Source organism: Tarenaya hassleriana, unplaced genomic scaffold, assembly GCF_000463585.1.
Source record: "Tarenaya hassleriana unplaced genomic scaffold, ASM46358v1 Cleome3, whole genome shotgun sequence".
NCBI classification, from domain to species: domain Eukaryota; kingdom Viridiplantae; phylum Streptophyta; class Magnoliopsida; order Brassicales; family Cleomaceae; genus Tarenaya; species Tarenaya hassleriana.
Genome location: NW_010966177.1, coordinates 4,035,570 through 4,057,809, shown reverse-complemented (window position 1 = coordinate 4,057,809; position 22,240 = coordinate 4,035,570). Strand labels below are relative to the sequence as shown.

Genomic DNA, 22,240 nt, shown 5'->3' with positions numbered 1-22,240 from the left:
TTAAATGGGCCTAACATTAACGGGCCCAAAGATGGGCCTATATTTATTGGGTCTATCTCAAAATATGATGAGTGTCCAATTTTATATTTTAAACAAAAGGAAAATAGAAAATGGTGAGGTGGTGTTCCCCACCTTTAACCACTTTACCAAAGAAGAAAATAAAGGTTCCAAGTCCTGCAACTTTTGTCATATAAAAATGAAACATTCACTTTTGTTTTCTTTTTTCTTTTTTCACTAATTTTAATTCCATTTTAACCAGATTCTTTTGATTCTCAGTCAGAGCCAACCTGCTCAGCCATGGCGGCCACTCTCCCGATTCTGCTAACTATCTTCTTCTTCAGATCAACTGCAGCAATGGCGGAAACTGGTTCGTATATCGTCCATATGGATTTATCCGCCATGCCGTCTCCGTTCTCCGACCACCATAGCTGGTTCTCGGCCACTCTTTCTTCTGTCTCCGGTCGGAAACCAGAGATTATCTACTCTTATACCGATTCTATTCATGGTTTTAGCGCACTTCTCACCATCTCCGAGCTCGAAAGCCTCAAACGCCAAACCGGGTACGTTTCCTTTACCAGAGATTTTCCGGTTCAGCTTCATACCACGCTTTCTCCGCAATTTATTGGCCTCAATCCCAATTCTGGTATATGGCCGGTCTCCAATTACGGCGACGGGGTTGTGATTGGTTTTGTGGATACCGGAATTTGGCCGGGAAGCGCCAGCTTTCACGACGAAGGAATCAGTTCGGTTCCGTCAAAATGGAAAGGGACATGTGAGTTCAACTCTCCTTTCGTGTGCAACAAGAAACTGATAGGCGCTAGGGTTTTCAACAAAGGGCTGCTCGCTAACATTCCTAGCTTGAGAGCCAAGGCAAAACGCCATTATTCCTCCCCATATGACACCATCGGACATGGAACCCATGTTTCCGCCATAGCCGCCGGGAACCACGTGAAGAACGCCTCTTACTTCGCTTATGCAGAGGGAACGGCTTCCGGGATTGCGCCACGTGCCCATATAGCTGTATATAAAGCCGCTTGGGAAGAAGGAATCTACTCGTCCGATGTGGTGGCAGCCATTGATCAGGCAATCCAAGATGGAATCGACGTTATATCGCTTTCGTTGGGGATAAGCTTCGACGGAGTAAGTCTAGAAGATGACCCGATAGCTGTGGCGGCATTCGCAGCATTTCAAAAGGGCGTCTTCGTGGTCGCGTCGAGTGGAAATGACGGGCCATTCTACTGGAGTTTGATCAATGGAGCTCCGTGGATAACAACTGTCGCCTCCGGCACTGTTGGTCGGAGATTTGAGGGGATTCTTACATTAGGAAACGGAGTTAGAGTGAGGTTTCCGTCTCTGTATCCCGGAAATTTCTCGTCAACCCAGGTTCCGTTGAAGTTCACGGAATCTTGCGATATCCCAAAGGGTAATGAGAGCAGCAAGAACAAGATAGTTGTCTGTAACGATTACGCGGATGTCAGAAGCAAGCTCGAACAGGCCCAATCTACAGGAGCTGTAGCAGCAGTTGTAATAACAGATAAATTTCTTTCCGAACAAGAAACGATCCGAATCCCATTTCCGGTGGCATTCGTCAGCTCAAAGCACAGAGAAACCATAAAAGACTACGCAAAGAACGACATGAACGCAACGGCGAAGCTGGAATTCAAGAAAACAATGACTGGGGCCAAACCTGCACCAGAAGTGGAAAGATACAGCTCCAGAGGTCCGTTCCCGAGCTGCCCTAACGTGCTCAAGCCGGACATTTTCGCTCCCGGGACGCTGATACTCTCTGCTTGGCCGTCGGACAAGCAGGTTGCCGGAACCAGGACAAGACCACTGTTCAGCGGATTCAATCTGTTAACCGGGACATCAATGGCGGCACCTCACGTGTCGGGTGTAGCAGCGCTTATAAAGCAAGTGTATCCCAGATGGAGTCCATCAGCGATCAAGTCTGCTATTATGACTACGGCTGAAACAATGGACAACACATTAGGCCGAATCAAAGACATCGGAGATAAGCATCGACCGGCTAACCCTCTGGCCATTGGAGCCGGACATGTAAACCCAAACAAAGCACTGAACCCGGGACTGATCTACGACTCGACGCCTCAAGATTTCATAAACTTTCTCTGCCACGTGGCGAAAAACCCCATGAAATTGGTCAAAGCCATCACAAGATCGAATCTTTCAAACATTTGCAGAAACCCATCTCCCGATCTCAATTACCCTGCAATCATCGCTTACTTCACTGCATATCAAGACAATTCCGGATCGAACCAGACAGCCACCAAGGTCTTCAGAAGGACACTGACCAACGTAGGAGAAGCAAAGAGAAACTACAGCGTGAGAGTCCGAGGATTAGAGGGTCTAAACGTCGTCGTAGAGCCAAAGAAGCTCGTGTTCAACGAGAAATACGAGAGACTGAGCTACACTGTGAGATTGGAGAGTCCGAGGATGTTGTTGCAGGAGAATGTGATCCATGGGTTTGTGAGTTGGGTTGATGACGAAGAAGGAAAGTATGAAGTAAGCTGTCCTGTGTTGGCCACGAGCCTTGTCCAAGATTCTTAGTTGGTATTCTTTTTTTTTTCAATTTTCGTACCATTAAAAAATAAAATCGTCGTTTTTCTCAATGTTTCGCATTAGATTGCATATAACAAAAAACTAAATTTGAAAATTTTGGGTAAAAACAAAGATCTATTTGAATATTTACATCAACAAATGGTCACAATGTATTAGAATCTTGGATTTGGCTAAACCCCCTCCTGACTGTGACAACCCTGTTTTTCTAACTACAATCACCGGACGGTGACCCAACCTTGCGTGACAGACCAGTCAGGGGAACAGTCAGTTGCCAGACTGCCGATTATCTCCTCCAGCGAATCGTACGGCTGACATTGCGTCTGCGAATCCGACGATTCCGAAACCCAGTCGGGGAAATCTAAAGGGCCTCTAGGTGAGACCGAAACTTCATCCTTCTGCAGTTCCACAAAGATTTCTTCTCGACCATCATCATCATCTTCATGCTCGAGATCGACGGCTATGAACGGGTGGCTCAAAAGCATCTCAGCCGTCCATCTCTTTTTGGGATCTTTAACGAAGCACTTGGACAAGAAATCTCTTCCTTCTTCCGACAACTCCTCGGGAATCCTCGGAAGTTCGTCTCCAACACCGATGCGCATCAGCAACGACATGAAGTTCGATCCTTCTTTGAAACTCCAGGCCGTTTTCCCGCTGAACATCTCAACTACGGCGCATCCGAACGCCCACACGTCCGCTTCTGATCCGTACTCGTTGTCGTTCACCGACTCCGGTGCCATATACAACGGCGTTCCTCTGATCTGCGACCCTTCTGACACCGTCTCTTCTCCGTTAGTAACTCCGGTTCTCTTCGCCAGCCCGAAATCAGCGATCTTAACGGCGCCGTCACCGAACATCAGAATGTTCCCGAGCTTGATGTCGCAGTGAGCGAAGCCATTCGCGTGGATGTGACACAGTCCCCGGAGGACTGATAGGGTGTGACGGCGCACAGCGGATTCCGGTAGACCGTCCCCGCCGGATTTCTTCACGTGGGTGGCCAAGCTTCCTCTCGAGGCGTACTCCAAGAACAGGTTGCACATCTCCTCTCCGTTCTCCACCGTCCGATCATCGCCGAAGAACCGTACGATCTCAGGGCAGTGACCGAGCTGATCCAGCACCGATTTCTCGTTCGCGAGCGAGGCGGCTCCGTAAGAGTCAGCGGATTTCACGGCCATCAACGGCGGGAATTCTCCAGAACATTTCTTCGCCGGTGTCGCTAAACTGACGGTGGCGAAGGTCCCGTATCCGATTGTTTCTCCTCGAACCCACTCCATGGAAGCAATCTCCGATGCGAATCTTGATGAAATTTCGCACTGGGTTTTTAGATTTTTTTGTGATTTATGAAGAAAAGCTTCCTTTTTTTTAGCCAATTAGGATCTGGTTTCCTTGGCAAGCGGGAAGAAGCGAAGGAGAGGAAAAAACAGAGCACGAGGCTCGTGACTGTTGTTTGTGCCTCCTGGCGCAAGGTTTCCATTTTATATACTGATTTTTCCAATTTGTTTTTAAATACTTCCTTTTTTCCTCGGATTTTGAAACTTTTTAATAATAAAATTTTGTGAATTCCAAAAGTTTGAATTTCAGGGGGAGTTAATGCACGTGGCGATGGCGGATATTTCTTGGTTGGACTGCTAAAAACGATATGAATAACGTGCTGAATTTTCAAATATCATCGCACGACCCTTGTTCATCTTCAGATTCGGAATGTTGGGGCTATCTTTCGCTGTGTACAGACAGATATTTTTCCATCGGTTATAAATCCTGTACCATCCTTGATGATATTTGGTGAGATACTTTTAGTAACCTCCGTAATATTTGTTGTTATCGTTTTAAATGCTTTGTTCAGTCAGATTCTTCTGACTTTATTCCTCCGCGGTTTAATAATGTAACAAATTAATTGGAGGTCTTAAAGCATTCAAAATATCCATGCGTGATTTTCTCTATTCATACACACACACATATATATATATATATATATTGGCAAGCCACGTGTTTTTCTTCAATTTATCAAATATCTTATAAGCTCTCCATCCTGATTTATATAACAAGAATGATTTAACCATTTTTTTCCTCTAATCTTATTTTTAACAAACAAAAACAGCTATTTTTTCTAATTTTGAAATCTAAAAAAATGAAGCCTTGTGAATTTTTTTTATATATAATAACAAAATTTGGCGCTCAATAATTTTCTCTCTCTTTTTTTTTATCAGCTGAGATACCTAACATTTTAAAAAAAATCAAGAAATCAAAACAGAAGTTTGAGATCCAAGGTTGGCCAGACGATATTCTTTTCTTGCCACTGCCTTATGCCATCTTCTCTGATTTTATATATATATATATAATTTGAAGCGAAAAGCGATGGGATCCTCTTGGCATATACCACTCTTAGTATCCACGTAGTCCACGCTGTCACTGTTTGCGTAGTCATCCATCTAAGCGTGCCCATGTTATTTGTATTATATATCATAATAGAAAACAATGTCATATTATGGTAAGTTATATCTCTCGGTTATTTATTTGGGTATGCTTGTCATTTTTAGTGTAAAATGTAACATTTTCTGTGCAATTTATTTTAAATTGACTACAAAATATATAGTTTTATACAGGTTCAAGATATATATAATTAACCTCTCGATCATGCATTTCTGCGTGAGACGCTTTTGTGGGCTTTAAATGGAATGTTCATCTTCTGACCAGATGGGGAAATTCCGGAACAGATAGATTGGTAGGCGTTGAAACATCGTAATCAAATAAAATCACAGTTAAACTTATACCGATTCGTATTTTATCAATGAGAACCGTATTCTATCTTGAAATTATATTCCAACAATGTATACATATACATATATATATATATATAATATAAAAAAAAACATGTATAAAGGAATATCATCTACACGTGTGCCTTTTATCTAAAAGTAAATTTCCGGTCAGTCAACGAAAATAAACTTGGATAGTTGGATATATATATATATATATGTCGGTATATAATTTCAATCGTTTAATTATTGTAAAAAAAATGGCAATCATCATGATGCAATGGCAATCTCATGGGACACCAAATGACTGTGGTGCTGCTGGTAAATCGTAACAGTCCCATTTATCATTCTTCTTAATTGTTTAATCAGTGTGGATTACTGTATTAGGAACTTCTAACTTGTAAGGGTGAATATTTTATGACCATTATATATATATATATATATCGACGGATCCAAAACTATTTTTATACAGGGTAATAATAATAATATATATGTGTGATTTTAAATGAATAAACTTCATTTTATCTGAGGCATTTATCAATAGTATTTATAATTTAATAAAATTTATGAAGAAATGGTTTTTTTTACTCCATGCCCTTCATAATACATATCTTTTTTAGATTTTTTTTACAGTGTTTTAAAAAATATTAAAAAAATCACATATCACCTCATCAAAACATATTCTCAATAATTACTAATTTTTAATTAAAAATAAAATTAAAAAATTTCTTAAAATCACCTAAAAATTCTAAAACTACGTCTATTAAAATTCAACAAATATTCTGTTAAATGATAACTAATAAAAATAGAGGGAGCAATTAATTATATGGAGACAAGTGAACACATTATACACTAGGGTGTTCATAGGTCGGATACCTAAAACAATCGGAATATTTGATTTACATCCAAGAGATTCAGATATTTAATTATAAGATTTATATCCGAGATTTGGATTTATGAGTATCTGAAGTACGAGTATCCAAAATAATGTTTTGATACTCACGGTTATCCGAATTCGGATTTATTTAAGAAAAAAATAACAATATTTATATATAAAATTTTAAAAAAGTGAAGATAAATTTATAAAAATGGATGAATTACGATAAAAATCTATATAAAAAAGATAATAAGAGATAAATAATAATAAATTTAATTTTTTAGATAATATTAAAAAATATAAAATTATTTAACCTAAAATAATTATATTTTATAAAAATATTATATAAACTATTTATAATCATACTAATCAGGTAACCGCGAATGTCCGGTTTTAAAAATTATATTATCCAGATTTGAATTCGGATTCATGGGTATTAAAAAATTTGGATTTGGATTTGAACAATACGAGTATCCTAATATCCGAATTTGGATTTGAATAATAAATTTAGGTCCGCCTATTAATATATTAATATATATATATATTGTAAGTTGTCGTCATGTTTGTTGGCCAATTCAAGAATCGCACCTTCTCCAATCGAAAACACTTTCCTGTATTGGGATCTATGTTATAAGTTGTAACCCTTTCTTTTATATTTTCAATCCCAAAAAGCTAATTCTCTAGTAACATATCGTAAAATGTTGAATCGTTTGATTTGGATAAACACATCGGCACACACATGAATTATGCAATATACTGTTATCATTCTATATTTTTGTAAAAAATATATATATAGATACAATGTATAAATTATATATTTTGGCAAATATGAGATATATATCGATGTTGATACCGTTCCATTGGTTACGGAATTATAGCCCCAAATACGATAAAATAGGCACATGCGATGCGAGCGTATTTTATTTATTACCAGTTTCCAATAGTCACGCAACATGAACTGATCCTCCAAGGAAAGCATAAAAAAAAGGACTTTATCCGACAACAATTCCAATCAACTATTTTATATATCACTCATTATTTTTGTTTGGATAACTGAATGTTTTTAACTAAATTTTAGACTAATATCAAATTTAGAGATTAACTATATGATTTGAAATATACCCTTTTTTTTAATTTAAAGTTTGAATTCGAGATGTAAATATTATTATATAGTATCACTATATACATATTACACGGCAACTTGCTTGACCGTGGCGGCCGGTCCATTCCATTTTTAATATGTCCTGTTTCCGATAACGTGATATAATTTTTTTAAAAAATGAAAGACAGTTTATCACAAATGAATGTAACAAATAATAACAACAACAAAAATAAATTCCAAATAAGCCCCTTTCGAAGTGGTTTACATTTGGTATGTTCTTTAATGGCAGAGAACTTGGAGTGCCCCTTTTGAAGTGGGAAGGCCGACGTCAAATCAAAACATTGTACAAACAAGAATACAAAGGGGAAAAGCCCAAAACATTACACGTGACGTGAGACGATTAATTTTTAGGACATCCAAATTAGGGATGTCAAACGAGCCGGCTCGGACCAGCTCGGACCAGCTCGTTTCGAGCCAGCTCATTTTCAGCCCAGCTCGTTAAGCCCATTTTTATTTGGGCCAGAAAATTTCTGGCTCAGCCCAAGTCGCTTAGCTCGCGAGCCGGCTCCCGAGCCGGCTCATATTTTTCTAAATACCTAAAAAACATCATATCAAATTATATAAAATCATATCCAAATGATATATCAACATAAAAAGAACATACCAATACATCCAAATCATACTTATATTCACAATCACAATCCATATACAAAAAATCATTTTCAAATAGATAAAATCATAATCCATCCATGTACAAAAAACCATTTTCAAATCTTAATCCATCCATATACATTAGATCTTAATCCATGTACAAAAAACCATCTTCAGATCCGAATCTATACATAAAAAATTATTTCCAAATCAAAATATCATACCAACAATATCAACACTTTCAAGTTTCAACATAAAATTTATTTTTGACTCCAGCTCCCGAGCCAGCTCGCGAACCAGCCGAGCTAGCTCGTTTGGGCTCGGCTCGTGGTGAGCTGGCTCACTCAGCCCATTTTTATTTGGGTTCAGATATTCTTGGCTCGGCTCGGTAAAAAAGGAGCCAACCTCGAGCCGGCTCGCGAGCTCGGCTCGTTTTGACATCCCTAATCCAAATAAGCCGCCTAACGATTCATGCACTTCGAGTGTAAAGCGTGCCTTTCTCTTCAGGATAAAGAAGTTAGGCCAATGGGCATATTCTCAATTATACACAACTTTTTCATATCTTTGTTTTGAATTTTCCCTGTAAAACGCCGTCGTTTGACTGCCCCTATTTTTAGATTTTTTCGGATCCACGTGACGATAATAGCAACTCAAGGGAAGAAGCCCAACAAAAGTGTTTGGGCCAGGTTTCTTTTTTCCACGAGATATTCGCATATCGTTCGTATTATGGTGCAATTTTATATCAATTTCCATGCCAGCCCATATTGGATGGTCTAATGCTAGAAGCTAAGCCCACAGGCGAGGGGCTGAAAAAGACATGCCATGTGATTCGGATCTAAATTCCAATCACAGTCCATGGCCAAAAACAACATGACAGGACGAAATAATTTAGACGAAGCCGTCATATGGGGGAGGGGGACAACCGACACAACATGACAAAGCCAAGAGACCGTGATTCTAATAAAATTACCAAAACACCCTCCACCCCCCACGTTATTCACCAATTCGACCCATACGACAGCCCACGGCCGATAATCCCCGGCATTAGCAAAATCAACACACTTGAAATCACGACCAACAACACACTTTACTACAACGAGAAAAAAGCAAAGTTACAAATTTACGAAAATGGCCTCCTTCTTCACCGTCCTCGCCCTCGTCTTCATCTCCTGCACCTGGTGATCATGGAACAGCCCCGGCTGTACGGATGGACCGGGCCTCTGGCTCTGTAACAGTTGTGGGTGTAGTAAGATCTCCCAGATCTGGGAGGGCACGGGATCCGATTCGCCGACAATGCACCGTACGAGATGTAGTACCTCCGTCGCCGCCAGAACAGCGACCGCCGATCTCCACCGCCGTCTTCTTCCGCCGCGTCCGCGTCGGTGCCGTCTCTGTCGAAGTCATCTTCCCCGCCGACACCGAGAATATCCCCGTACGAGATCGGCCAGTCGAGCCCATCGCCGAGGAGTACCAGGGAAGGACTCTCGGAGAACGATTCAGATCCGGGGAGGGAAGCGAGGGTGAGAGAAAGAAGGAGAGAGACGAAGAGAAGCTTCTGAGATTGAGCTGCCATGGCGGAACAACTGAGGACGCACAAGGACGGAGGGGAAGATAAAAGAAGAAAGGAGAGTCACATGTGAAGAGGTGATTGGGGTACAGCTATGCTGTGGAGTGTGACTGTAGTACCTTTGGTTTCAATCAATGCGCCATTTATGGCCATCTTCGAGTTTCGTGAGGGTTTTTTTTTTGTAATCGGTCATCTGCTGCGGTGCGGTGTACCCTAAGAAATGAATATTGATGCGTTTTAAGCCGTTCGATCATTACAGCATTAATGGGCCTCTATTTGTTTGATATATTAAGGCTCGCATATCTATTAGTACATTTAGGCCTTGGGTTTCCTCTAATGAGATTGAAAGTTTTTAATGGGCCTCATCGTATGATGAAAACGGGCTTAACGGGCCACGACTCATTGAATTGATTATCCGCTCCCTTCCCCCCTTTTAATTTACCTGAGATAAATTACGTAGTCGGAGTTGGATTGGAACTAACCATCACAAACATGTTTGAAGCACGAAAATGAGAAGAAAAAAAAAAAGGCAAGTGAAGTGTCAATCATCTAAGTATATGTGAATTTGCCCACCATCTGATAAGAACCCATTGCCCCACAACCCTTCATCATCGTCCCACCACCAAACCCGGCGATACCCACCACCGGAGCCGCCGACATGCCACCGCCGGTAACAACCGTTCTTCCTCCAAGTCCACCGCCATTGGCCACTGCCTGCTCCTCCAGCGACAGCACCTGCTTCTTCAAGAACTTAACGTAATGGATGGCTTCGTCAAGCATAGAGGCCGTGTCCATCTTCGTCCCACCCGGCACCAGCCGCTGCAGAATACGAATCCTCTCGCCTATCCTTTCCCTCCGCTGCCGAGCCACGACGCTTTGGGGACCCTTGGAGGTCCTCATGTTCCTCCTCTTTGGTGGCTTTATCGATTCAGGGTCAATGTTTATCGGTTGCATCACCGCAATCCTGAAGATCATCTCCCTCATTGCAGCCATGTTTCTGTTTCTGTTGTTGTTGTTGTTACAATCTGAGCATCTTTTGTCGATCAACATTGATGGGTACTCGTTGGGAGAGAACTCCGAGAGGGGGGAGGGAGCGGTTAGCAACCCGGACCCGTATCTGAAACCGGGTTGGATCTGGATGGGGTTGAGGAATAATTGGTGTGCATTGGAGTTGGAAAGCATGAGGTGGTTGGTCTGGTCGGAGGGGAAGCTAGAGTTAGGGCTACAGAAATCGGGGAGCTTCTCCATCTGCTGCATCATCCCAACCATCATTAATGCTTGTTGTTTCCGCTAACACCCAATTTCTATTAATAATATAAATCAAAAACAGTTTTTTTCCCCAATAATAATAATAAATATTCAATCTCGTAAGAATATATATATTTTTTCCCTGGATAAATTCTCACGTTCTTTGTGACAGGACAGAGTTCGTGCACCTTGTATTATTGTTTTTGGCCTCTCGTTATGAGAATGCCATTTCTTGGAACTTTAGTTAAGTTTTTTTTTTTTTTTGATAATTCGGAAGTTCACCGGAACTTTGACCCGACTACATCTTCCAAAGACCCAGAAAGTCCATGTGAATGCCCCTCCCCACGCTTGGATTTGAACCCAGGGTGAAAGCATGCTTTGCATGTTCTCTCACCATTGGACCACCCAAGTTTGGGTTGGAACTTTAGTTAAGTTGCTAGGAACAACGATAGATTTTGATAAATGATTTGTCTCTGTCAGTATCGACGCTTGTTTAACACTTCAGGTACGTAGCACCAAATAATCAATTAACAAAGCTAGAAAAATATAAGTATAACTTATGGTTGACACCAATGACAGGAGAACGTAACTTTATTATATATAGTATATATAAAGGTGAAGCAAATGGTTGGATTAATAATCCGATAAATGCTTTTTAAAAAATGGGCATATATATATATATAGATGTTGGGAGAAGATATAGATACTTTTTATCTACCCTTTCAAGTTTTTTTTTTGGGCATTATTTGAATTTTGACCATTTTCTTCCCCAGCCCACCCTGTCCCTTGCGCAATGTTAAATGTAATCATTTATTTTTTGCGGTGCACCTTCACCCGGGCCCACATGGATATTTCCAAAGTGAATATAAAACGTACTTTGCTCTTAGTCGAATCCGAACAATAATCACTGATTTTCATTTATTGAAAGTGAATATTGTTCATATATGATTACAAAAAAAAAATATTGTTCATATATAATACACAAGGTGTACTAATGTTACAAAGAGTCGTAATATTGCATGCATACCCTAATCTTACACCTATGGCATCCTATACAAATGGGCCTAAAAGAATTCGAAACGGACCATATTTCAATGGCCCATTTATCTACAAGAAAACGCCAATTGCGAAATATGGGCCTAAAGTATCCGATGGGGGAATATCAGCCCAAATCCGAGAATAGAAGAAACACAGACCCATTTAGTGGTCCATAACCACAAGCGCACCACCACTGGATCTCCACCACGTGTCCATTTAATAGCATTTTTCTGTGGTTGTTCGGACACCTATATACATATATATATATATATATAAATAATATTTGGTCATGCGTTTAGAAAAAAAAAAAACAAGACTTTTCCCCTTCATGCGCTTAATTTGTTTTAGAGACCAGAAAAATGGTGGCCTCTAAACAAAACGTCGATAAAAATCAAGGTTCTGCTTAGAACGTCACACTCTCAGATTGAAGATATTAAAAAAAAATGCAGTAATTAAGAAAATATAAGGAATTTCTAATGGCTGAGAGAGAAGGACCAGACGAGGTGTCAACTCCTGTCGTGATATTTGTTTTCGCACTAAGTGTGACATGGTGGTGATGCCACATGGCTTCTCCTTCTCCATGATTGGTCCTCTCTTCTCCTTCCTAGATTTTCCTCCGACCCCATATCTCTCCTCGCGTGTCGAGTCAAGCGCACTCTCGGGGCTCAGATAGAGAGCATTCTTTCCCACCCACTTGATTTTTCCATTTGATTCATCGGATTCTGATCTTTTCGCCGGGAAATACGAGATGGGTTCTACTCTGTTTTGCTCTCCCGTGAATCCCTCTCTATCAAAACTCGATTTTTCGAGGACCCATCTGCTTAGTCCTGCCGATAAGCACTTCTTCTTGGACTTGCCGTCGTTTATGGGAAAGGTGAGGGGGAAATCAAGCGTGATGAGTCGCCGGAGAGTGGTGGGAGTCAAGGCGACGGCGGCGGTGGAGGAGGAGAGGCGGGAGACTGCGGCGGAGAAGGAAAAACTGAGGGTTCTCGTCGCCGGCGGCGGAATCGGGGGTTTAGTGTTTGCGTTGGCGGCGAAGAGGAAAGGGTTTGACGTGGCGGTGTTCGAGAAGGATTTGAGCGCCATTAGAGGAGAAGGGCAGTACAGAGGTCCGATTCAGATACAGAGCAATGCCTTAGCTGCTTTGGAAGCGATTGATATGGGTGTCGCCGAAGAAGTTATGGAGGCTGGTTGTATCACTGGTGATCGGATCAACGGTCTCGTCGACGGTGTTTCCGGTTCTTGGTAAGCTCTTTCCTTCCTATTTGTGGAGAATATTGATTAATTGGGCGACCAGTTTCTTGAAAATTTCCGGAACTGTTGCTTAGATCCCTTGTTTTCTGTAATCGATGTACTAATTGAATCAGCGGAGGAGAATTTTATGTTTCTGGTTTTGTCTTCTAAGAAAAGCATTTTAGTTACAGTCAAATGGTCCATGTCTGTAAATCAAACAGGTACGTCAAGTTTGATACCTTCACGCCTGCAGCGGAAAGGGGGCTCCCGGTCACACGAGTTATTAGCCGGATGACTCTGCAGCAGATCCTAGCTCGTGCCGTTGGAGAAGATGTGATTCAAAACGAGAGTAACGTTGTTAGTTTTTCGGAATCCGAGGATAAGGTATCAAATATTTAAGACACTACCAATTTGGGTTAGCTGGTTCTGTCTGCGCTTAAGAAAGTTTTCAAACTCAGCTGTATGGTTTCTATATCTAGGTCACTGTGGTGCTTGAGAATGGTGAGTGCTACCAAGGTGATCTTCTTGTCGGTGCAGACGGTATATGGTCAAAAGTATGTCTTTTGTGAAGTCGATGATATGGATAGATAGTAGCTTTATCAAAAAAACATATGGTTAAGGTTTCGACTTTGCTGTTTCCAGGTGAGGAGTCAATTGTTTGGTCATGAGGAAGCTACATATTCAGGTTACACTTGCTATACCGGCATTGCAGATTTTGTACCAGCTGACATCGAGTCCGTTGGGTATGTAGTAGTCATTGGATTCAAAGTACCTCTTGTGTCTCTTGTCTATTTTCGAGACCGTGTTATGTTTTCCCCTTTCTGATATTGGTATTTGGAACTGTTCCCTCCCTCCGTGAAGTTACCGGGTTTTCTTGGGACACAAGCAATACTTTGTTTCTTCAGACGTCGGAGGCGGAAAGATGCAATGGTATGCATTTCATGAGGAGCCAGCCGGCGGTCGTGATGCTCCCGATGGTATTTTTCTAGATTCTTAAGACTTTTTTAAATCCGTGTGTGGTTTTCATCAAATATGAATGGAATAAGCTCATGTTTCTTTATTTGGTCCATGTGTTTTACTTACTGTTACAGGTAGAAAGAAAAGACTGCTCGAGATATTTCAAGGTTGGTGCGATAACGTGATAGATTTGTTGCATGCCACAGAGGAGGACGCGATTCTTAGAAGGGACATATATGATAGAACTCCTAGTTTTACATGGGGGAAAGGGCGTGTTACGTTACTCGGAGACTCTATCCATGCAATGCAGCCAAACATGGGTCAAGGTGGATGCATGGCCATTGAGGTATCATTATCAAAGTTGTGAACTTGATACGGAGCTGGAGCTTCGTACTATGATGAGTGCGCTAACTATGGATATGATGTCTTGAATGAGCATTTCAATAAAAGATCTCGGAACGATATTGAGGGTTTTAGTTCTTTTGATCTGGCCTGAAGAAGAATGTTCTAACTGAACAAGTTTGCTTTATTCTTGCAGGATAGTTACCAATTAGCTTGGGAGCTTGAACATGCATGGAGGCGTAGTGTGGAAACCGATAAACCTATAGATATCGTCTCCTCTTTAAGAAGGTGGGGGTTCTAATATTCTCTCTTAAAAGAAAGATGTCGATATAAGGAAGCCTATGAATCATTATGATGTTTCTTCCTTTTGTTGGGGTTTGTTAGTTATGAGGAAGCAAGGAAACTTAGGGTTGCCATTATACACGGGATGGCGAGAATGGCTGCTATTATGGCGTCCACCTACAAAGGATACTTGGGCGTGGGTCTTGGTCCGCTTTCTGTGAGTATTGTGTATCGTCTAAGATGGGTACAGATGAAAATCGTTTTCCGTGTCTTGTATGATCTCAACAGGGAATTTTCACGTCTTTTTTTTGAAGTTCTTGACGATGTTAAGAATACCACACCCGGGAACAGTTGGTGGGAGATTCTTTATCGACGTGGCAATGCCTTTGATGCTCAATTGGGTCCTCGGAGGTAACAGGTCAGATCTTCATGTTTCATTGTCGATATTATCGTTTATTCTATCTGTCTGAAATCGTCTAGAGGGACCCTGGAACTGTTTAGATATTTGGATCAAACCCAACCTAACCCAGATTCTATATACACTTCTGCAGCTCCAAACTCGAAGGAAGGTTACCTTGTTGCAGACTTTCAGACAAAGTAATTTGCATTTCCCGTTCTTTCCTTCATCAATAATTATTATTACAGGACTGATGTTTGATATGGATATCTAAAATCTCTGTTTGAAGGCCGATGACCAACTTCAGAGATGGTTTCAGGACAACGATGCCCTTGAACGTACTGTGATCGGGGAGTATGTGTTACAAAATGAGAGTCAAATTATCAACTTTTTGTATTATTTGTTCATACTAACTCAAACCCGCATTTTTTTTATCTCGTTATTTTGCAGTTGGTATCTGATTCCTTATGGAAATGACAGTATCGTCTCGGAAACCGTACGTCTAGACAAAGACGAGGACCAACCTTGCATCATCGGGTATATATTGACTTTCTGAACAATTTACAGCTAACTCATCTGGCTGTTGATGCAAGTTTGGAATTTTGAACTGCTTTTGACGTTATATTCTGATTTCAGGAGCGAACCCGACGAGGATTTCCCTGGAATGCGCATTGAGATTCCATCTTCTCAGGTAACTTTATAGTATGAACTTTATCTATCTGTAACTGGAGACGCTTCAGACCATTTGAACTGTAACTTGAATCATGGTTCACATATCGTTGCTTTAGGTTTCAAAGGTACATGCCCGTATTATCTACAAGGACGGAGCTTTCTTCGTGATGGATCTTCGGAGTGAATACGGCACATATATCACCGAGTAAGCCCGAGGATTATAGATAAAGACACGTTTTGAGCAAAATTCCCTATTTTTCACGATACCCGTGATCCAAAATCTCGTAACCGGTTGTGTGAAATATCTGAAAAGCATTGATTATTGTCTTTGCAGTAACGAGGGGAGGAGATACAGGGTGACACCAAATTTCCCAGCACGGTTTCGGCCGTCGGACATAATCGAGCTCGGTTCCGATAAGAAGGTAAAGACAGATACTGTTAAGCATGCAAACTGATTTAATACAAGCCCGGTTTGGTTTTCCGCATATCTAACCGATAATTTCGTTTTCTGGTTTGGTTTTTCCCGGTTTGTGCAGGCTGCGTTTCGGGTGAAGGTGATCAGGAAAACACCAAAGATGACGCGTAGAGACGACAGGGAGAGTAGCAGTAAATTACTTCAGGCAGCGTAAAAAGTGACATTATTGGTCGGTCGGAATCGGATTTATTTTATTCACAATTCTCTCCATTACAAAAAATGTGTATAGTTATTGTCTTCTAATGTGACAATTTGAATGCAAAAGAAAAGAATAGAGAATCGTCGACAACACGTAATTTTCATCTCTCCGATTTTCAAAAGTCCGATAAACTCGGTTTGGTTTGATGTAATATATGGATTTTGAAATCTGTTTTTTTTTTAAAAAGGTCCACCGACTCAGACAACGTACGTAAAGCGTGCATGGGAATTTATTCGGGGAAATAATACGGTATAGAACCGGGATAGGTGGTTTTGTAATATGATCGGTTCAGGAAATTTCCGACTAAATTAAAGAGAGAAATAAAGATACTAGCAGGCATTTTATGAAAATAAAGAAATATATTATCATGTTGTGAGATAGTTTAGGTCATTTTCCCCCAAGAATAAAATTAATAAATAATGTTACCTTAAAACCCTTAAGAAACGTCAAATCATTTAATTAGAATGCTTACAAAAATAAGAAAAATTTGATTTGCAAAGAGAGGAAGAACTTTCTAGAAGCCACGTCGCTTTCCACTCGAGTTCATCTCACTTCTCCTGTTATAAATTTCATAAAGCCGTTGATATAGGAATCAAAGATCCGATCCTTGTTCGTGATTTTAGCACTCGGGTCTTCGTATTCTCGTTGAATTAACGTTGGATTCGTGTAAAGCCGTGATCTTTTTTGTTTGGTCGGTTTGGTGGTTGGGGGTTTTTTTCTGAGATTAAGAGGACCAGAGAGGGGTAAATCGGGAAAATACATGGCGGCGGTGGGGCAGCGGTCGGTCCCGGCTCCATTCCTGACGAAGACGTACCAACTGGTGGATGATCCGACCACCGACGATGTTGTCTCTTGGAACCAAGACGGTACGGCTTTCGTCGTCTGGAAGATTGCAGACTTCGCTCGCGATCTGCTTCCATGTTTTTTCAAGCACAACAACTTCGCCAGCTTCGTTCGCCAACTCAACACTTACGTATGTAATCCAATCCATGACAGAATCCTTCCTTTTCCTCTCCTCTGAATTTAGCTTCTGATGTTGAAAATCGGGAACCTCTTGCAGGGATTTCGGAAGGTTGTTCCGGACAAATGGGAGTTCGCCAACAAGAATTTCCGGCGAGGGCAGAAGGAGCTTCTCTCTGAGATCTGGCGCCGCAAGCCGGCGTCTCCGGTCATTTCCGCGGCCGTAAAATCTGCCGGAACCGCCCCGGAGCAATCTTCGCAGTCGAACTCCGGCGACGAACTGGGTTCAACGTCGACTTCGTTCCCTGATATGAAGAACCCCGAATCTGTATCGACAAAAATGGCTGATCTTTACGGCGAAAACGAGAAGCTCCGTCAAAGCAACGAGATTCTGAGCTCGGAGCTCGCATTGGCGAAGAAGCAGTGCGATGAGTTAGCCGCTTTCTTGTCGGAGTATATGGAAGTGGGGTTGGACCAGATTGATCAGATCTTACGGCGGAGAATCGCCGGCGACCGTGGCGTTGGGAATGATGACGACCAAAAGTTAAGCGACAACGACGAGGGTTTAGGTGGAGAGTTGAAAATATTCGGGGTGCGTTTGAAAGAGGGGTCGTGACGAAAATATTCTGGGTCCCACACACGCGTTGAGAACAAAGGAATTTCAAGCGCCGTTGTTGGACAGTAGCCGAGTTTGTAACTGAGATGACTTCTCATCAGTCGACACGTAAGAGCGGTCCATGGTAAGGAAGATGCGCGCACATACACGAGAATTTTCCTCGGCTTGCAGTGTTTTTCTTTTACAGAAAACAAAGGATTATATTTCTTAAATGTAATCAATGTAGGTTGGGGTCAAGAAAATGGTCAATATATGACAACCAAACATTTGAGAAAGTCAAAAAGGCAAATTACAAAGCTACCAATGGATCTCATCTCTCTCCCGCAGTTCCATCTTTTTCTTTCCAAGACCAAAGTCTTTCAAGTGATTAAAAACATGTCCATTGTCCACGGTCAAGGGAAGAAGAAGCAATGGTCGTAGCATTGGAACATAGACCAAGATGACAAATCATCACAAATCTCATCAATACAACCAATCCAGAAGGAAAAAAACCCAAAATAAAGATGAGTGATCTTCTTGATCACCAAGACAATCTAACAAAATATAAAATCCCATAACCTACGAGCAAAAAATTCGAATAAGGGAAAGCTAATAACTTATGGCTACAACACCCTGGGCCAAAAAATTATATTAAAAGTCCTGAATCCACATCTCCCGCAGCAAAGTCCCTGTTTATTGGAGTGGATACTGTAAAAAAAAAGATAATCATAACACACCTGGGGCTTTTTCTTTTCAAAGATCTGGATGATGATGATGAACAGTATTTTTGTCATCAGTTCAGGATGAGGCTGTGGCAGTTGTAGCAGTGGTTGCAGCTGTAGTGTTGGAGACCGAGACAGAGCTGCTAACGGTCTGTTTAGCCACGTATATCTGCTTCACCTTCGCATTGGAGAAACCTTTCTCTCCATCCACGGATTGGTTTCTACCATGGAAGCCTGATCTCCGGTGGTGGTGGTGATGGTGATGGTGGTGGTGAGGCCATTCTTTCCCCGAGCCATTGTCGTTATTACCCCTCTGAGAACCACCACGCTGGTGGTTGTTGTAACCAGAGGATGAGCCACCGAAATGCTGAGAAGACGAGTTCTTCTGCTGAGAGGACCGTGACGGTGGCCTGAAGCCAGAACCACCACTTGGGTTGCTGCTGCTGGGTTTGTTGGCCTCGGTCCCCTTCGGCAGTGGTGGTGGACCACTGGAACGGTAAGAGTTTGCTGTTTCCGCAAAACCCAGTTCATCTGGTAACTGAGAGACTGTGGAATCTGAGATGGCAGAGGTCTGGGAGTTGTGGTATCGGTTCGGAGCCACCGGTTGATTTGGAATCACCAAGTTGTTATACTGAGAAGGAATATTTGGGCCTTCTGCTTGCTGCTGTTGCTGGAGTGACATTGACGGGGGTGTTTGTTGGAGAGCCGGGCCGGGCATGTGAGGCCACTGAGCTTGAATGGGTAACTCCTGAGAAGACTGAATCAGAAACAATCAAATGATTAAGGCCTTTTAATCTCATCGAGACTTCTGCCATTTTAAGATGATGCATTGCAGTTTTAGGCTCATGCTTGGCTAATAGATGATGATGATGTATACCTGGAAAGGGGAGACATCAAACATGGCGAGAGGAGATGGCATACGGAGCAGAGATGAGCCAGGAGAGAGATGCTGAACAGATGCCGGTACAACTGTAGGATTACGCTGCATGGAGGCCACATTTGAATTTTTTGCATCACTTTCTCCCGCAACCGGAGCAGAAGATACCGGGTTGTGCTTCCAATCTGGTTGCTTTCCAGATGGGATGTAAGTTGTACCCATGAAACTCAAGCCAACTTGTCCAAACTGACCAACTGGGGCGAACTGGTTATAGACGAACATGTGCGGAGGGGTCTGAACGCCATGAATCCCACCAGGTGGGGTGAGGAAAGGACCAGTAAACCCAGCAGGAGGAGCATAGAACGAATCTACACTGGAATGACCCTGCTGCCACATCACAGGTGGACCTGAAACTGCTCCCGTACCTATCTGGGACTGTGATTGGCTCGATCCTGACTCATCGTGTGGACCAAAAGCAAAGATAGGGCCCCGTAACATGGGATTCATATCATAGAAAGGGTAATGAGGAGGGCCAGGAGGAAAATGACCAATCATTTGATTTGAGGAGTTGTGTGGACTAGGTAATAATGGTGGCCACAGGGAGATTGAAGGAGTGTCCACAGAAAGATCTGCAGGAAGAGAGACACTTAGAGACTCTTCGGCCTTCAATTGACTAGGCGGCTCTCCTGTAAAAGCCAATAGAGTGTTATTATACAGCAAGAAACCGTTTGGGCATAAGCTTGAAAGACACTGAATGAAATTCACCAAAAAACACCAGAACAGAACAAACTACCATTTCCCGCTGCACCATCTAACTCGGCCCCACCAAAAATTTTGGTCTCAACATCTGAGACAGAACCAGGACCCATTGTATTCCCAACAACTTCTTCACTAGTTATGGCCGCAACAGCTATTGCTGAAGCAGCCGCTTCCGCTTCCGCTTCACAAACTTCCATGTGACCAGACGATGGATTTAGGTGCTTATCCTTCTCCAAAAATAAGGAGCAATCATTCTCAGTACGACCAGAAGGAGGGAGAACAGACGAAGATGTAACTGCACCTGAAGTGAAACAAATTTTGCATCATTATATGCAAAGGAGAGTCGCCAGAACATGACAATCTAGGTGTTGGACTCGAAATCATCAATCAACTCACCAAATTGAATCTTCTCTCCAGCGAGCAATGAATTTATTGGGTTTGTGCCAGTTGGAAAAGCATTGTTCTTCAGCAAGACTGATGTTGATGACGGACTTGGCTCACTAATTGAGTTGGCACAATCTTCGGCAGAAACACACGAATCAAACGATATGGGTTTCATGGCCTCGTCAAGCTGACTCTGGGTTAGGGCCATGACCTACAAGTCAAAATAATTAAGCTTCAGATAATTCATAGGTGTCCCCACCTTGTGATCGGTAGAACACGAGAAGAATAAATGTAAACTTCTTAGCAGTAATTGTTTTCTCCCACTCAAAAATACTCACGGGAACTATCCCCTGTAAAAGCTTCATGTTCTCAATAGCCCACTCTTCGAAATAGATAGAAAGAAAGCGTGGAATGTTGGCTAAAAAGGAAATTTTGAAATGACATGGGAAAAGCAAGCAAGAAGTCTGCAACTACCATGCACCGCATTGTGAGTTGATTAGCGATTCTAGCAAAAGACTACTCACCACCTGATCACTTCGCGGGTTACCCCATGGTCCCACCGATGTTTGAATATTATCCAGAACCTTATTTTTGTTATTAAATATAAAACTTGTGACTGGATTCTGTTCACCCCTGGATAAAACTGGAAGGGCAGCACTCGCCTGACTGGACCTGACAATATGTGAAATAGAGTTGGTTAAATACAAAGGGAAAGGAGAAACATATCTTTGCAACCAAACTCCACGAGGTGGAATTGATCTGAGAAAGGAAAATACTTGCTGGTCCCGGATTTGGCATCAGCATGGGCATCAGTTCTAAGGGCAGGAGTGCCAATTGGAGCTAGGGGCTGTTTGTTGGTCACAGGATTAGACTGCTTAGGGTTTGCAGTTCCACTGACAGACGGGATTTTTCTGAACCTGTCAGCTGCTGCAGTATTTTGCATAGCAGAGTGCAATTTTCGTGATGCCTGCAAAATTTTCAAACCTAAGTAAAAGCTTCTCATTGCAGATCATAAATACAGAAGTACAAACTCTAGATTGCATTAGAACCTTGGTTGCCTGAGACTTCGCCTTGCTTTCTTTTTCTCTCTGTTCACGACGATCATTAAGCATTTGCCTTTTTGATCTTACCTCAATAAAATCATCATCATCACTAGGAGCTTCAATCCCAGGTTGCTCAAAAACACGCACAATTCCGCTCTGCAAAGGTGCATCGATGTCCTCTTCAGATAAAAGGTTCCTTTTAAGGTTCGTCTGTCCAGGATTTGGTATCTGCTGATTCCTGATGAAGGCATCTTTTCCACTTCCATTCTCCGATCCGCTTCCAGCATCAGATTTCAGCGGTGCAGTTGAACCAGAACCTAAGCCATCTGGATCAAGTGTCTGTTTTGGGGATTTGTTGGACACAACAAACTTTCTAGCTCCATTTCTCGTGGAGTTTTGTGGAGCCCTTCCATTGGCATGTACATTCTCCTCCAAAGACGGCCGGTTTGATTCACGAACTCTAAATTCTACTCGCTGACGCCGATATCTTCTGTATCCACCAGAATCTGCCCGAGAAACCTCAGGAATGC

At 42.0% G+C, this 22,240-nt stretch overlaps 7 protein-coding genes across 8 annotated transcripts in view; 3 read left to right on the top strand and 4 right to left on the bottom strand.

The window, feature by feature from the left end:
* Positions 1–192: 192 nt before the first annotated feature.
* Positions 193–2,627, top strand: LOC104819239 (subtilisin-like protease SBT1.9). The gene has a single exon (XM_010549219.2). It carries the CDS (start codon positions 298–300, stop codon positions 2,563–2,565), a length of 2,268 nt encoding a protein of 755 aa, XP_010547521.1. The 5' UTR covers positions 193–297; the 3' UTR covers positions 2,566–2,627.
* Positions 2,628–2,714: 87 nt separating this feature from the next.
* On the bottom strand, positions 2,715–4,466 carry LOC104819238 (mitogen-activated protein kinase kinase kinase NPK1-like). The gene has a single exon (XM_010549218.2). It carries the CDS (start codon positions 3,846–3,848, stop codon positions 2,793–2,795), a length of 1,056 nt encoding a protein of 351 aa, XP_010547520.1. The 5' UTR covers positions 3,849–4,466; the 3' UTR covers positions 2,715–2,792.
* A 4,319-nt stretch (positions 4,467–8,785) lies between these two features.
* Positions 8,786–9,687, bottom strand: LOC104819237 (protein RALF-like 34). Its single transcript, XM_010549217.2, has one exon. The coding sequence runs from the start codon at positions 9,531–9,533 to the stop codon at positions 9,123–9,125; it is 411 nt and encodes a 136-aa protein (XP_010547519.1). The 5' UTR covers positions 9,534–9,687; the 3' UTR covers positions 8,786–9,122.
* Positions 9,688–9,897: 210 nt separating this feature from the next.
* On the bottom strand, positions 9,898–10,903 carry LOC104819236 (transcription factor HEC1-like). The gene has a single exon (XM_010549216.1). The coding sequence runs from the start codon at positions 10,797–10,799 to the stop codon at positions 10,077–10,079; it is 723 nt and encodes a 240-aa protein (XP_010547518.1). The 5' UTR covers positions 10,800–10,903; the 3' UTR covers positions 9,898–10,076.
* Positions 10,904–12,399: 1,496 nt separating this feature from the next.
* LOC104819235 (zeaxanthin epoxidase, chloroplastic-like) lies at positions 12,400–16,477 on the top strand. Its single transcript, XM_010549215.1, has 16 exons — positions 12,400–13,058; positions 13,268–13,430; positions 13,526–13,600; positions 13,689–13,789; positions 13,908–14,023; positions 14,138–14,349; positions 14,542–14,633; positions 14,730–14,844; positions 14,942–15,045; positions 15,179–15,224; positions 15,314–15,378; positions 15,475–15,561; positions 15,661–15,715; positions 15,813–15,901; positions 16,031–16,118; positions 16,233–16,477. The coding sequence occupies exons 1-16, from the start codon at positions 12,562–12,564 to the stop codon at positions 16,323–16,325; spliced, it is 1,998 nt and encodes a 665-aa protein (XP_010547517.1). The 5' UTR covers positions 12,400–12,561; the 3' UTR covers positions 16,326–16,477.
* A 325-nt stretch (positions 16,478–16,802) lies between these two features.
* Positions 16,803–18,659, top strand: LOC104819233 (heat shock factor protein HSF24-like). Its single transcript, XM_010549213.1, has 2 exons — positions 16,803–17,343; positions 17,431–18,659. The coding sequence occupies exons 1-2, from the start codon at positions 17,131–17,133 to the stop codon at positions 17,944–17,946; spliced, it is 729 nt and encodes a 242-aa protein (XP_010547515.1). The 5' UTR covers positions 16,803–17,130; the 3' UTR covers positions 17,947–18,659.
* The window catches only part of LOC104819234, a 9,246-nt gene continuing 5,369 nt past the window's right edge, over positions 18,364–22,240 (bottom strand). For both annotated transcript variants that reach the window (XM_010549214.2, XM_019203189.1), the window contains exons 4-10: positions 21,717–22,240; positions 21,444–21,634; positions 21,192–21,339; positions 20,680–20,878; positions 20,318–20,584; positions 19,525–20,210; positions 18,364–19,404 (exon numbers count right to left, since the gene is read on the bottom strand). In XM_010549214.2, the coding sequence (XP_010547516.1) occupies positions 18,724–19,404; positions 19,525–20,210; positions 20,318–20,584; positions 20,680–20,878; positions 21,192–21,339; positions 21,444–21,634; positions 21,717–22,240 (2,696 nt within the window). In that variant the 3' untranslated portion in view covers positions 18,364–18,723. The remainder of the gene's footprint in view (positions 19,405–19,524; positions 20,211–20,317; positions 20,585–20,679; positions 20,879–21,191; positions 21,340–21,443; positions 21,635–21,716) is intronic.

Bases quoted from the DNA above. Each gene is read 5' to 3' on its own strand.
- LOC104819239 (XM_010549219.2), top strand. From the start codon at position 298: ATGGCGGCCACTCTCCCGATTCTGCTAACTATCTTCTTCTTCAGATCA.
- LOC104819238 (XM_010549218.2), bottom strand. From the start codon at position 3,848: ATGGAGTGGGTTCGAGGAGAAACAATCGGATACGGGACCTTCGCCACC.
- LOC104819237 (XM_010549217.2), bottom strand. From the start codon at position 9,533: ATGGCAGCTCAATCTCAGAAGCTTCTCTTCGTCTCTCTCCTTCTTTCT.
- LOC104819236 (XM_010549216.1), bottom strand. From the start codon at position 10,799: ATGATGGTTGGGATGATGCAGCAGATGGAGAAGCTCCCCGATTTCTGT.
- LOC104819235 (XM_010549215.1), top strand. From the start codon at position 12,562: ATGGGTTCTACTCTGTTTTGCTCTCCCGTGAATCCCTCTCTATCAAAA. The intron at 13,601-13,688 runs GTATGTCTTTTG...TGCTGTTTCCAG, and splicing joins CAGACGGTATATGGTCAAAA to GTGAGGAGTCAATTGTTTGG. The intron at 14,845-14,941 runs GTGAGTATTGTG...TTTTTTTTGAAG, and splicing joins TGGGTCTTGGTCCGCTTTCT to TTCTTGACGATGTTAAGAAT.
- LOC104819233 (XM_010549213.1), top strand. From the start codon at position 17,131: ATGGCGGCGGTGGGGCAGCGGTCGGTCCCGGCTCCATTCCTGACGAAG. The intron at 17,344-17,430 runs GTATGTAATCCA...AACCTCTTGCAG, and splicing joins TTCGCCAACTCAACACTTAC to GGATTTCGGAAGGTTGTTCC.